At 47.8% G+C, this 12,800-nt stretch overlaps 1 protein-coding gene across 1 annotated transcript in view; it reads right to left on the bottom strand.

The window, feature by feature from the left end:
* The window catches only part of STIL (STIL centriolar assembly protein), a 396,689-nt gene that overhangs the window by 326,823 nt on the left and 57,066 nt on the right, over positions 1-12,800 (bottom strand). The window contains exon 5 of the mRNA XM_078671518.1: positions 7,270-7,457. Coding sequence (XP_078527644.1) covers positions 7,270-7,457 — 188 coding nt within the window. The remainder of the gene's footprint in view (positions 1-7,269; positions 7,458-12,800) is intronic.

Here is a 12,800-nt window from a genome sequence, read left to right as displayed (position 1 = left end):
CCCCTGGGTCGAGAGCCTGCTGTTCTCAGGGGCCTGAAACAATGCACATCCTGGGACGAGGTGCCAAGCCTCCTCCCCCAGGATGGGCAGGGTCCACGAAGGGGAAGCTGCAAAGGATTGCCGCCTTTGTGAGCTTCCTCAGGTATGTTGCTTCTTTCAGTAAAAGGCTCCCACCAGTTCTGACCCACACTTTGGGCGGAAGAATCAGCTGGAAAACCAAGTGAGGAGGAGAGGTGTGCCCACCTTTGCCAACCCCACCCCTCAAGTGGGGGAGGCGAGGTGAAGCCCAACTCGTAGTTACCGCCATGTTGCAGATGGGGGGTCCTAGACAACCAGAGTGAGGCATATGGCTCCCTCTCACTGGAGGGTGGTAAAATAGGGGGTGTACCCACCCCAAGGAAGGGACCCATTGGTCCCAAATTTTACTTATCTGTAACGCCCCTAAAGCTAGTATTTAGGGGCCACTCCAAACCTTGCCTCCTCAGACATGAAACGACCAAGAAGAAGAAGGATCAAACAGCCATGCTGAAGCTAAGAAGAGGAGGACACCCACTGACTTGGCCCCAGCCCTACCGGGCCGTCCCCACGTCGAACCTGCAGAAGTGAAACGTCAGTGTGTCCTGCAGCCATCAACGTCAAGAACCCGCCCTGCCATCCACAGGAAAGACCGTCTCCTGTGAACACCGGATTTGTTCACCCACAGACTCTTGCTCCGGCCAAATCCGCGAGTCTGCACCACTCTGCACCCGTCGCCCACAGCCCGAGTTCAAGTGGCCCAACAACACGAGGAGGTCTCCCTGGTGATCCTGACCCAAGATCTGGTGATCTCTGACCTACCTCGAATCTCCCAGCGAAGCCTGCAGCCTCTTTCTTGAGACTCGCCCGAACGCGAACTGAGTTGGTAATAGAAACTAAACGCCTATAGACACCCCTGCGCCCAAAGCCCCACGGACTAGGGTGGCCCAACTGATGGTGTCCCAGCATCCCAACTTACCTCTCCAAACCGTGGTCACCTCCAGAAGATCTTCGTCCACGAACCTGCAGTCTTTGTTGAAACCGGAGAATCCCCATTGAAACCAACAGGACACCAGACGTCAAAACAGCACCCTGCACCCAGCCGCCCCTGTACCGCTGCGGGTTTACTTTGAGTGCTAACTTGGACCCCCCTTTGTCCCGAGCTAAACCCCAGGAACTTTGCTCCCACAACCTTGCGGCCTGCCCGTAGGCAGTCACCAACTCAACTGGAGGCCACCTCTCCCACACTGATTTACATTGGTCCTCAGCACTTTGCACCCAGCCGCCGTGGTGCCGCTAAGGGTGTAACAAGAGTGCATCCCTGACCCTGGGGGAACCCCTCTTCTAACCCCAGAAACTCAGCACCAAAGACTGAGTATTTACCTGGTAACCAATAACTTCATTTCTGTCCACAGGAATACATTGACTATTTTTCTCTGAAAAATGTTCGAAGTGTGGAGATGATTTGTATGGGAACCTGAAAAACGTCAATTGTGCAAAACTGATTTTACTTACCTTTGCTCTAGGAGTGTCCCAGTGTGATATCTAGGCATATCACACGGAGTAGAAAAAGTAACAAACAATAATCTAAAAAGTAACTGAAAAGTAATCTGTACAGTAATTTCAATAACTTGACTTACCTGTATTTCAAACAACTGCATTTGTACTTGCATTCACGGCATAATGTTTTGCAAAGCATTTATTTCACTTACCTGTGCCAGGCTTGGCTTGGTTCAAGAAATAAAATAACTTAATAATTTTATAAAAACAAAATTGGTCTGAGTTCTGGCTTTGAGTGTGTGACATAATTTGCTGACCGAGTGTGTACAACTCATACTTCAAACTACCCTCTGATAAAGCCCTACTGCTTGCCCACACTACCACAAATAGAGAGTAAGGTGCTATCTACTTTTACCTCTGCCTACCTTTGGGGGTCCACTGGACTCTCTACACACTGCACCTCATTTTGGTATAGTATATGCAGCGCCAGCTTCCTACACTCATCAGTGGAGTAAATGCAGATTCAGTGCAAAAACACAGGCTCCAATTCCCAAAGGAATACCCACTTCTAAATATAAGAGTGCAAATGGATAGGAATATGAATGCAAGGCACATAAGCGAGAGGCAAAATGCTCCTTTTTCTCAAAAAAAAAAAAACTTAAAGGAAACAACAAGTCATGAAAGAGCCTACGACACGCACAAACACACACAAACACAAACATTAAGGATAAAGTTATGGCTGAGGTCTTCAAACTAGAGGGCGCGCCCCCCCTGGGGGGCGTGGATAGGTTTCCAGGAGGGCTGGCAGTGTGGCTATATTTATTTCCCGCATTTCCAGGCTTTCTTCATTTATTCCGGAATACAGTGAGGGTGGGGTCAGTAAATGTGCTGGAGGTTGCTTAAAAAGAAAAAAAGTAAGTGCTTAGTGTTTTCACAGTAAAGATCTCGCATTTGTAAAAGTTAAAGCTATTGGTGTCATAAATTGTAATGTTTGTTATTTACTTTTTGGGTCTGTAGTGGATTCAATATTTAAGGGAAAAAGTGCATGCAATACTATATTATAAGAATTAGTTGGGGTGTTAAGGAGTTGGGGTGGAGGAAATGAAGACAGGAAGAGGAGGAAGGCAAACAGAGGTTTAGGTTGAAAAAGATGAGGCATGAGGTAGAATCGTAAGATGAATTGAACAGGCTATGGATGGAAAAGACAAATAGAAAATTGCAAGAGGTTATAAAAATCAGAAATATGAGACTGTCGGTACGTATGTCAGAGGCACACTAGCAGAGCAACAGGGGAATAAATGAAAGAATGTGGGGAAAATGCAGATAGATTTCCATGCAGCATATTCCAGTACATGTGTGTTTCTCATAACAAACTACAAGAAATCATCTTTAGTAGTCTCCTGGCCTTTTAATGGCCCCACATTGTTAGTTTGCTTGTTAAAGTTCCTGGCCTCAAAATATTTTGTTTTCTTTTTCTTGTGGTTCTGTTTCAGTGGGGACACTTGGCTCCTTTTTTTATTATGTTCAGTGAATCAAGTGTTTCATGTGACTGTTATTGTGCACTAAGGAAATTGATACATTTCCTCAGAAACACACATACTGGATAAATTTGAGACTGGTTGTGGAGAGCATTAATGGCATGTGACGGCTAGTTAGCTCTGAGTATTCGAAATTGTTTTCTGAATGGTACCAAGGAATGCCATTGTTTTGTTAGGGTACCAGTACCTACTGAGGCACAAGTATTGTAAACATGGTTTATTCAGCTCTGTGATTGATTGTTTGCGGGGGCTGCCCCCTGAACGCAGCAATGTCCTGCCCGCTCCCCCAATCTATACATAAAGTGTTGGAGGGGGCCCGACCTCAAAACATTTTGCTTAGGGGGGGGGGGGGGCTCAAAGCAAAAATGTTTTGAAGGCCTCTGCGTTATGGTGACTCCTTAACTCTGGATTCTTAGGCTATTTCCCATCATCAATGTCCACATAACCCTCCACGTATGAAGCAACCGTAGAAGTTCCCTTCTTAAAACATTAGGGTTCAGATTGCATAAGTGAAAGTAATTCCTCGTGGATTGGCAAGTTTGTGTATGTGGCGGCGTAGAGAAGTCAGCGTTTGAAAGTGAAAACGATTCAATGGATCTAAAACAGATTGATAGGGCATATATGGATGAAAAGGGCTAGTTGGAATTTATTACACAGCTCCGGACTTGGCTTGCCATCAATAAAATTTGATGCCAAAGACAACTCTAACATTGAAGGAGGATTTAGCATCATTCTCAGTGCAGGGAGGGAAGGTCATCAAGGGAGGGTTTGGCATAACTACAAGTTGCAACGGTTCTAGTAGTTCTTAACATCAAGTACTTGGTGTTGAAAGTATCTTAACTGTCAACCTGGATCTCAGAATATGAAGAAGCGCACAGTGATGCTGAACACTTCAAAAGCCGATTAGGATTGTCAGCAATACTCACATGTCCTCATATCTCCCAAAGGATTTTGCTGATGTAAATACAGGCTCTTCCCTAGGTATAACTTCCTACTTTTCTTACATGGACACCTTTCAGCCTCACCTTTGTCTACCCCCAAGTTGAATTCCCCTTTTTCATCGAGGGTGTGTGTTAGACCTGTCACCCCTAGGGTGGTCTTTCCCTATTTTTTTCGCCTTTGCCTCATTTTTCCCACTTTCTTTTTGTTGGCCTTAGGTCTCTGGGCACCTTCCCATTGCTAATCAATACTAAGGTGCAGGTGCTCTCTTCCCCCAATATGGCTGCCACTGACCCCTGCTACTGCAGCGTGGTCTTATTAGACGCACTCTAGTAGCCAGGAGCTGGCTGGATCCCCTAAACATTGTAGCCATGCCAGCCTGCCTGCCTGCCTGCCCATAGCTAGAGTGAGGGAGCTGCTGGAACCTTCCAGAATAGGGGAGTGGTCACCAACTGCCAACTGCCACTATACAAGAAAAGGGAGGGAAACTTTCTAGTCAGCTGGGGCATCACTGACCTGGGTGACCCTACGCAGGAGACTTAGGCGGTAGGGCCTAGTCTGGAACCTATAAAAACTGGAAGTGACAGGGTTTAGGCGCTGCCCACCAAGCTGAGTAAGGAACACTGAACTAGCCCACTGATCTGGCCTGGCGGAAGGGGAACCCAGGGCCCACCTGAAGTGACCTGCTGAGGAAGCTTGACCAACCTTCAACTCAAAACCCCCCCTTCTCTTCAAGTAACTTCAACCCAAGGGCGCCAGAACAAACCAGCGCCAAGAAGAAACTCCCCTGCGCTAATCGGGACTTCTGGGGATCAGCCAGGTACTGGGCTGTGCCAATTCTTCCCCTCTGTCTGCCCTGTGGCCCTAGCGCTGTCCTGCCTTATCTCTTCTGCTGAAACTGAACTGTGCTGCTCCTCAGCGCTCCCCTGCTATGCCCTGAGAAGCGCTGTGAGCCGAGAGACTGTTGCTGCCTGAAGCGCTGTAGTTCCCCGCCCCCCACCCAAGCGCTATCTCTACCGAGCGCTGTGGCCCCAAGAACTGCCTAATTTGGTTGTAGCGCTAACAGGCCATCAAGTACTGTAATTGCGCCTCAAGCAGTCTCGTGTGTGCCTTCCGAGAAGCGCCGTAATCGCGCCTCAAGCGCTCACCTGCCAAAACCTGCGAGGAACTTCCAAGCGCTCGTTGGACCCGCGAGGCGCTGTGTGGTTGGAGCACTGTGGGATACCTGGCAGCGTGGCCCCCTTAACGGCGCTGTCCTCAACATATCACCGCCGGAGCCCGGCCCCCGAGTGACGAGTCTCCGCAGCGGCCTCCGGAGGCTGAGGTGGGCCGCCGTGATCTCCAGTCGGCCGCGCTAGGCCTGAAGCCACCCCAACCATCACCACGTGACGGGGGCGCCCGGCCGCGTCCTCGGCCGCGCCCCCGCCCTCACCACTGATTGGCCCTGGGCCCGAGAAGAGCTCGGAGGCCCGGGACCTGAACAGAATCCGCGCGGAGGCTCAGGAGGAGCGCCCCCTGCCCCCCCCCCCACCCCACCAGCCGTCACCAGCCCCGAAGGGGCGTCCCATCCACCGAAGGCCCAGAGATCGCCGGGGAAGGCGCGGAAACAAACCCGCGCCCCGGGCGTCATCAGCGCCAGAGATCTCCGCAAGGGCTCCCCCAGGAGCTAAAGCACCAGGTAACCCCAGGGAGAGGAGGGCGGAGGTCTGGAGAAGAGCGGGCCTACCATGAACGGAGAGGAAGCCCCGTGACCGCCCCTCTTCTGGGGAGACTGTTGTTGGGCCCCGTTGGCTCGAGTTGTATGTAGGAGGTCCTCTGGACTGGGCGAGAGCCCGAAGGGTACAGCCGGCCTACTCTGTTGCCCCCTCGCATAGGGGGTTGTGTTTACGGAGCCGGGTGTTGCAGAACTGGGCCCTGTTGTAGTTGCCCCCCCGTAAGGAGACTGTAGGAGATCCGATTTAGATAGACCCTGTTGCTTAAGTCCCAAGAGATAGTGGTACTTGTAGCCAGGCCAGAATGATGAGATGTTTTACTTATTCTTCCTGAAGTGTTTCACCTAACAACATGCTCATCCTTTCTTAATGAGTTGGTGGTTCTTCTTGCCTAATGAGATGTTGATTTATACCTAATAGAATGTTGTGCAGATGCTCATTGGAAGATTTTCCCGATGCTAAATGAAATGTTTTAATCTGTCTAATGCAGTATTACCTGAAAGGCCTACAGTTATTTAATATTTAATTATTTATGAATCCATGACTAAGTAATGAAAGATATGCTCTTTTAAGGACAGTTAATGAGTGATTACCACTGATTTTTGATTGCCCCGATTTTGATCTTAGATAAAAAACTTATTTATTTGAATCAAACATTCTGGTGTGGTCTCAGTCTTTGTGTGCATTTATTGTCTCCGTGGATGTGTGTGCTGTGTAGTCACTTAACACCTAAGCTTCGGGTGCCTACCCGCTCGAGCCAGGCTACCCCCGGGGAACAGGGGAACCCAGTTCCTACAGTGTGCAATCATAATTATTTCACAAAAAGGGCACTCAGTGAAACATATCAGGCAGGATTCATTTGTAGAACCCTTTAGGATCCTTGACATAGTTTTGCATGTTACAGGAAGGGAAACTGGGATCACAACACATGTTGAAAATAATACATTAAAAAAATCTAAACAAATCAAAATAGTTTTGAGGGTAGATCCCAGTGATCAAGGATTCTGCCTTCTGTGACGAGAAAGAAATGATATGCTGCCACTACTGGCCATTTTCTGACACAGGGTGTGTGGCTGCTCTCAAGCAGGTGGTGTTGTTTCTGCAGCTCCACATGGTACTCTAAACGCTTCATTTCCTTCCATGTTTCTTTAAAAAAAAAATAATCACCAGACTTGGTTTATATCTAAAATTGATTCCTTTTAAATTGAACGAACAAATCAAATTTACCAAATTTAACCTGCAGATAGACTTTGACATTTACTTTCAAAAATGTAGTTTTACATTAAAGATATTCTTTACTTTAAAGCCTCTCCAGCATTCAACAAGTTGGTTATACCAATTCAGGTCTATAAACGAAGATCCCATGAGGAATAATTCCACAGTATAACAACATACCATTCCCAAAAGTTAATAATAAAGGAAGTAGCACCCTGCCATTAATTGTACCCGCTAAACTGAACAATTTATTTTAACAAACTTCAAAACTTCGGGGAAATAATGATCTCAAATAAATGTAACATAAGGATAACATAACAGACATGTTTAACTATGAACTCGGGTATCACCTTAAGTGTGGCACTGGAGTTTTCAGATGTATGCCATGTGATGTCTCCTGAAGAATGTTGTGAAGTCTTCACTGTACAAGGGATTACGATATCTCCAGGAGGAGCTGCAGTAGGGACTTTACCCACACAACCAGTTGCTTCGCGGCCAGGGTCAAAGCGATCTACAGTTAGGGTTATACCTTCTTCATCTAGCGGGCAAAAAGCAGTAAAAGGAGAAAGTTACAAGCAAGACACATTTTATGTCTTGAATAGATGCACATAATTCAGAGGATACAGCAGCACTGAAGACTGGTTAGAAACGAAAACTCTGTTTCATTCTAAAAACATCAAAATTTGCACCAAGGAAAACACTGTAACAAAGCGTGAAACTGATCCGTAGCAATTGAGGGGTAAACAGAGGTGTAAGGGATAAAAACTGTGACCATCTGAAGTCTATGTGGTCTGCTCATGGTCTCTGGGTTGGTCCACTCTTGTCTCTAGTAATCAGATTAGCCACACAAGCGGGGTACCATGTTTATCAGAACCATTGGACCACTGGCTGGTAACAATGTTCCACATTCTGAGAACTTTTCTTCGTAGAAATGTGAGGAAAATGCATGATTTTGGCCAATGTTGGACATTGGCAGGGAATCCTGGGTAAGGAAATATTGTTGGCTACACCACCCTGGATTCACTGGGGTCTCTGGTTTTCAGAAACGCAAAGTGTCCGTAGGATACAGCGTGGCCATCAACTATGAGAAATAACAGGAAATTGGCATTCCGCCCCCTCTTTAATGGGCCCTGGCATCCAAAAGGTTTCAGATTGTTGGTAAATACCTTTAAATGCCCCCTCTTTAGAACTTTTATAGTGAGGTCACAGCCCTAGCCCAGGGTGGATTGCCACACTTATTTTTAATTATATCCCGGATGATCCAGTGGGCTTTCCATCTGCCCATGGGGAGGGAGGGTGATTGTGGCCAATAACAGGGCCCACCTCTCCCCACAAATGCCAATCCTGGCAACCAGTGGTTGGATCTCTGCAAAAATAAGGGTCGACTTGGTAGATATACTGTTGGAAAGGGGACATTGTCCCTGTTCAAACGGTTTCTTTCCAGTTTTGTTCGTGGCTTGGGACGCAGCACTATGCTACCTGAGCACCGATCAAAGTGAAACAAGTCGGTACAGAATAGTTTCACTTTCAGTATGACGTCAGTGTACGAGATGCTTTTTAGGGTTCGCCTAAGCATGCGCTGCATAGGAGGAGACCTTTTGGAATGGATTCAGTTATTGCCCTAAAAACGTGCACGTGTTGCATTGCTTTCAATGGAAACGCGTTTGGCGATTCCCTTGCAGGAGCGAGATTTGACACCATATGTTTGTAATTAACTTGCAAACACATGGCACCCATGCTCGCTCCCGCAAGGGAAACACTGTGTGTGCTTATGGCCACACACCCCCCACTGCATGCACGAGTACTGTTTCACTTCCGCTGCCCCGCTTGCGTTTCAGCGCTTGTTTTACAATATCCACGCGCAGTGCATGTTATTTTATATCTCTCTCCTTTACACTATTAAATTGGAGATGTCTCGTCCAATTACTCCACCGCCCCCTCGCCAGTACGTCCCGCCCAGCCCCCAAGCAACCTCTCCCACCACCCCCCATACCACTGCCGCATTTTCTCCAGCGATCTCTCCCATTCAGGCATGATGAATTAATAGCGGGAGAAATCTGGCAGCCCCTCGGGGCCACTCGTCAGGAAATCTCTTCATGGATCTGCGGGATTCTGAGAAGTCCTTAATTAGCATATAAATCTTGCGAGAAGGCCTTGTTTGGCAATCGCGTTAAGCGTGACATGAGTCCTGGTTACAAGTGTTTCCATACATTCCGACACTTCGGCGGCCTCTGCCAAGTCCCTCACCCGGGCTTAGGCAGGGATTGTCAGAAGACAGGGGACAAACAGGCTATTCGAAGCACCAGTCAAATAGGGCCGTGAGTCACGTGCCTGCGGAAGAGCTGGGTGTGTGTGTGTGGGAGGCCACACCGTGGGTCGCATGCCTGCGAAAGAGATGTGCGTGTAACCGGAAAACCACAGAAAAGGGCAGAATGAATCACTTACAGCCCCGGGGCAATCCAGCCATTAGACTACCTGTAATGAGACGTGGACTACCATAAACCATGGAGTATGACGCTCACTGCTGATGTCGCAGAAGTCCGGGGTGCATTTGAGGTTTCCTTTTTCTAGCCACACTTCATGGACTACGCAAAATGCTAGGCTTTCTCTGCCTTTGTGTGAGCATTGGAACTGCTTCAATAGTTAATGTAACACAAGGTAAACTTGCAGAAACAAACTCGGTATAGGTTTGCCTCCGCTTATTAAAAACTTGCCGAAGGTAAATTTGAAGAGAAAAGGGGTCACAGTTTCCCATCTAGGCTCAGTTCGATTACAGTGAAAGTTAGCTCCCAATACACAGCAAAGCTTGCATAGACAAAAGTCTACTTCAACAAGACAGCTTCATATGTGTTGATTGAAATTGTGGGAAAGTGTGTAATATGCAGCTGGAGGGTATCAGAAAGATGTCGGAAGAAATATGGCGTAAGAGTGAAAGACTGGAGAACTGGGATGTCTAGGGCACCCAGAACCGGCATAGCCAATAGGTCTAGCTTTTGGGACCTTATAAGTATTTAGTTATGCAGCACAATATCCTTGGTGCAACAACATCAACCGTTGCATGGTTAAACACTTATAAGGTCCCAAAGGCGAGACCTATTGGCTATGCCAATGCTTGTTTATATTGTTCCAACTGTATAAAAAAAGATAAAAGGAAACAAAGCGAGCAGAAGAATGATTTTCTACTTTAATGTGGTGTACTAACTTTTCACATCCACGGCAATAGCAAGGTAATGCAGCAGAAATGAAAAGTTTGCCCACTGCATCAAAGTGGGTAAGCAGAACTGTTTTAGTACATTCACATGGTACAAAACTGTTGTATACCTGCGAGCGCTAAAGTAAAATTGCACACGCGTGTTTGTATTTCATTTGTGTATAAAGTACTGTTGTGAGGGGACACGAGCGCCAGATGGGAAGTGTGCTGGTGTTTCTTTTCAGAGCGGTCCAAACTGTTCGAGTGAGCCCGCTCGTGGTGGTGTTTGTGGCAACTTTCAAATGCATGGGGATTATATATATTGAGGTGAGTGGTGTCAGTTGGTTTCAACTATTGTAGCCAACACTTTTCAGATGTATGTTCCCTTCACTCAAAAAATAAGGAGCTGGATAATTTTTTCCTGAAGATTTCGGTCTTTCATTGCCGTTTCTGAAGTGTGTCAATATTATTTTCTTACAAAAAACAAACAGCCAACCGCTTAGGATGTCATGGTCTTCTGTGAGTGAAGAATATCAGGCTGGCATTAATCAGTCCATTGAAAGGTCCTCATTATATCAAATCAGACCGGCCCAGCACAAAGTTCTCTTTGTGCCTTGGACAGGACAACTCACACACAAAGAGTCTCCCTCGGATGTCGCAAAGCCATAAGAAATCCTGACCAAGACAAAAAAACACCTACACAATTGTTTGGCTGGACACAAGCGCTGTCTGCCAAGTACTTGTGAATGGAGGCTACTACCCACCGTTGGATCACGTGGCTAATAGCAATAAGCAGAATAACTGCACTGTGGCCAAATGATCCTGACACAGCTCATCAGTAACTCCATTGTTTGCTAACAGTAGGGAGATGCTTCCATTACTGGCTGGGTCTTCTATGCCACACTGCTGGGCAGCCTAGGGGCAAATTGGGTAAAGGATACTGCCTTTGTGATAGTCTTGGAAGGGCTATAAATATTCATCATGAATGGGCCGTGGTTTCGGCGCGAGGCGGAATGGCTACCTCTTGAGGGAGCTCCGCAAGCCGGATTCCCAATTCAACGAATACCATCCTTTCAAGACCGTCTGTGAACTGCCAAAATGGGACGGTGTCTATAAGTGGAGGCAAGCAGCGGTGAAGTTTTCACTTTCGTGAAAGCTGTGAAACCACCTAAAAAAAAAAAATAATAACAATAAAAAAAATAATAATAAATAAATAAAAATTTGATCTTTCACCGAAGAGGCCGGGGTGAAGAAGGTGCTGGCCTGAGTCGCGACTACCGAAGTGCGCTACTGAAGGCCAGAAAATTCGGGGCTCAACTCGGTGCGGCGCAGTTACTGGTGAGGTGAACTGACGCAGAAGTGAGAGCAGAGTGCAGCGGACAGCCAAGGGCGCTAGAGGGCGCACAGCGGAATGGCTGCCTTTTGAGACAGCTCCGCCGGCCAGGATGTAATAACGGCAAATGTAAGTGGAAGGTGAGTGCCCTGGACCACGTGAGCTGCACAAATCGAAATCGGACCATACCAGGAAGAACGGGGTGAAGAAGAATTGAGTGGATAATAACTGGATGTCAAGGAATCCACCCCGGAGACCTGCGGTGCCAGTATACGATTTGGCCCAAGATGGCGGATCAGTGAAGACACCACATCACGTAACACAGAGGACGCAGCATCTGGGAGGTAAGATCACGGTGTAGCTCCCAGTGAAGGTGCGGAAGAACTAAGGGGCGCGCAACAGGGTCTGGATGGTCTTATTGGCAGTGTAAGACAGTCAAAGCGGATAATCCCAGACATCGCGTCCCATAACAGTACGAGGCGCAAGATGGGGACGGTAGCGCGCAATGCCCCCGGCTCTGACGAGCGGCACCCAAACTATCACAGCTCCAAGCCCCCGAAGATGAGCAGCATAAGGCGCTCTAATCCTTACCATAAAAATGCACAACAACAAGAAAGCCTCCGCAATATCGCTCAGAATCGAGGGTAAACTGTCCTGGATCACAAGATGGCGCCCATAGGGAGTTAGAGCGCGAAGGCGAAAACGGAACACAAGGCTGCAAGCAGGGAATCGAGGACAGGAAATAGCGGTAAGAGGCGCTAACGAGACCATACCACTGTCGAATGCACACGCGAGATTGCACTGACATCGTCATATCCCACACGAATTCTGGGATACATTGTGCACATAGAGGACACTACTAAGGGGAGGCGTTAGGAGAGAAAACGAGCGCATACAGCACGGAGCCAGCAGTGGCGAAAGAGGTGCAGACAACATACCGCCTCAACTGACGGGTACGAGACGGCAACATCGGGGAGGCTGCGACATAACAGGAATATGGCAGTGTGACGGCGCGACCCTGCATGTGCTGGCCCCTATCAACTGGCAAACGACTAAGTAAAGGAGTGCAGTCATACTAGAGCAGGTGTCACCCCACTTTAACCTCCTCGTGGACTGGAAGCCCCGAAACCCCAAGAGGCAGTGTTTAATGGCAACGTACATATTCTGAGTGGAAAGGCGCCCGAGGCAACTGAAGCATATTAGCCGAGTGGAAGCGGACATCAGTCGACAGCGACCAAAGACTGGCAAGCACACTATTGCGCGCACTAAGATCCTGTGGGGCAGAAAACATGGGCAAACCAGAAAAAGTCCAATCTAAGCTGGCCTTTGACACCAGGAAGACAGCGAAAGGATCCAAT

This window comes from Lissotriton helveticus, chromosome 1_2 (genome assembly GCF_964261635.1).
Source record: "Lissotriton helveticus chromosome 1_2, aLisHel1.1, whole genome shotgun sequence".
NCBI lineage: Eukaryota > Metazoa > Chordata > Amphibia > Caudata > Salamandridae > Lissotriton > Lissotriton helveticus.
Note: the sequence above shows the minus strand (reverse complement) of the source record. Positions and strands in the feature narration are given on the sequence as shown.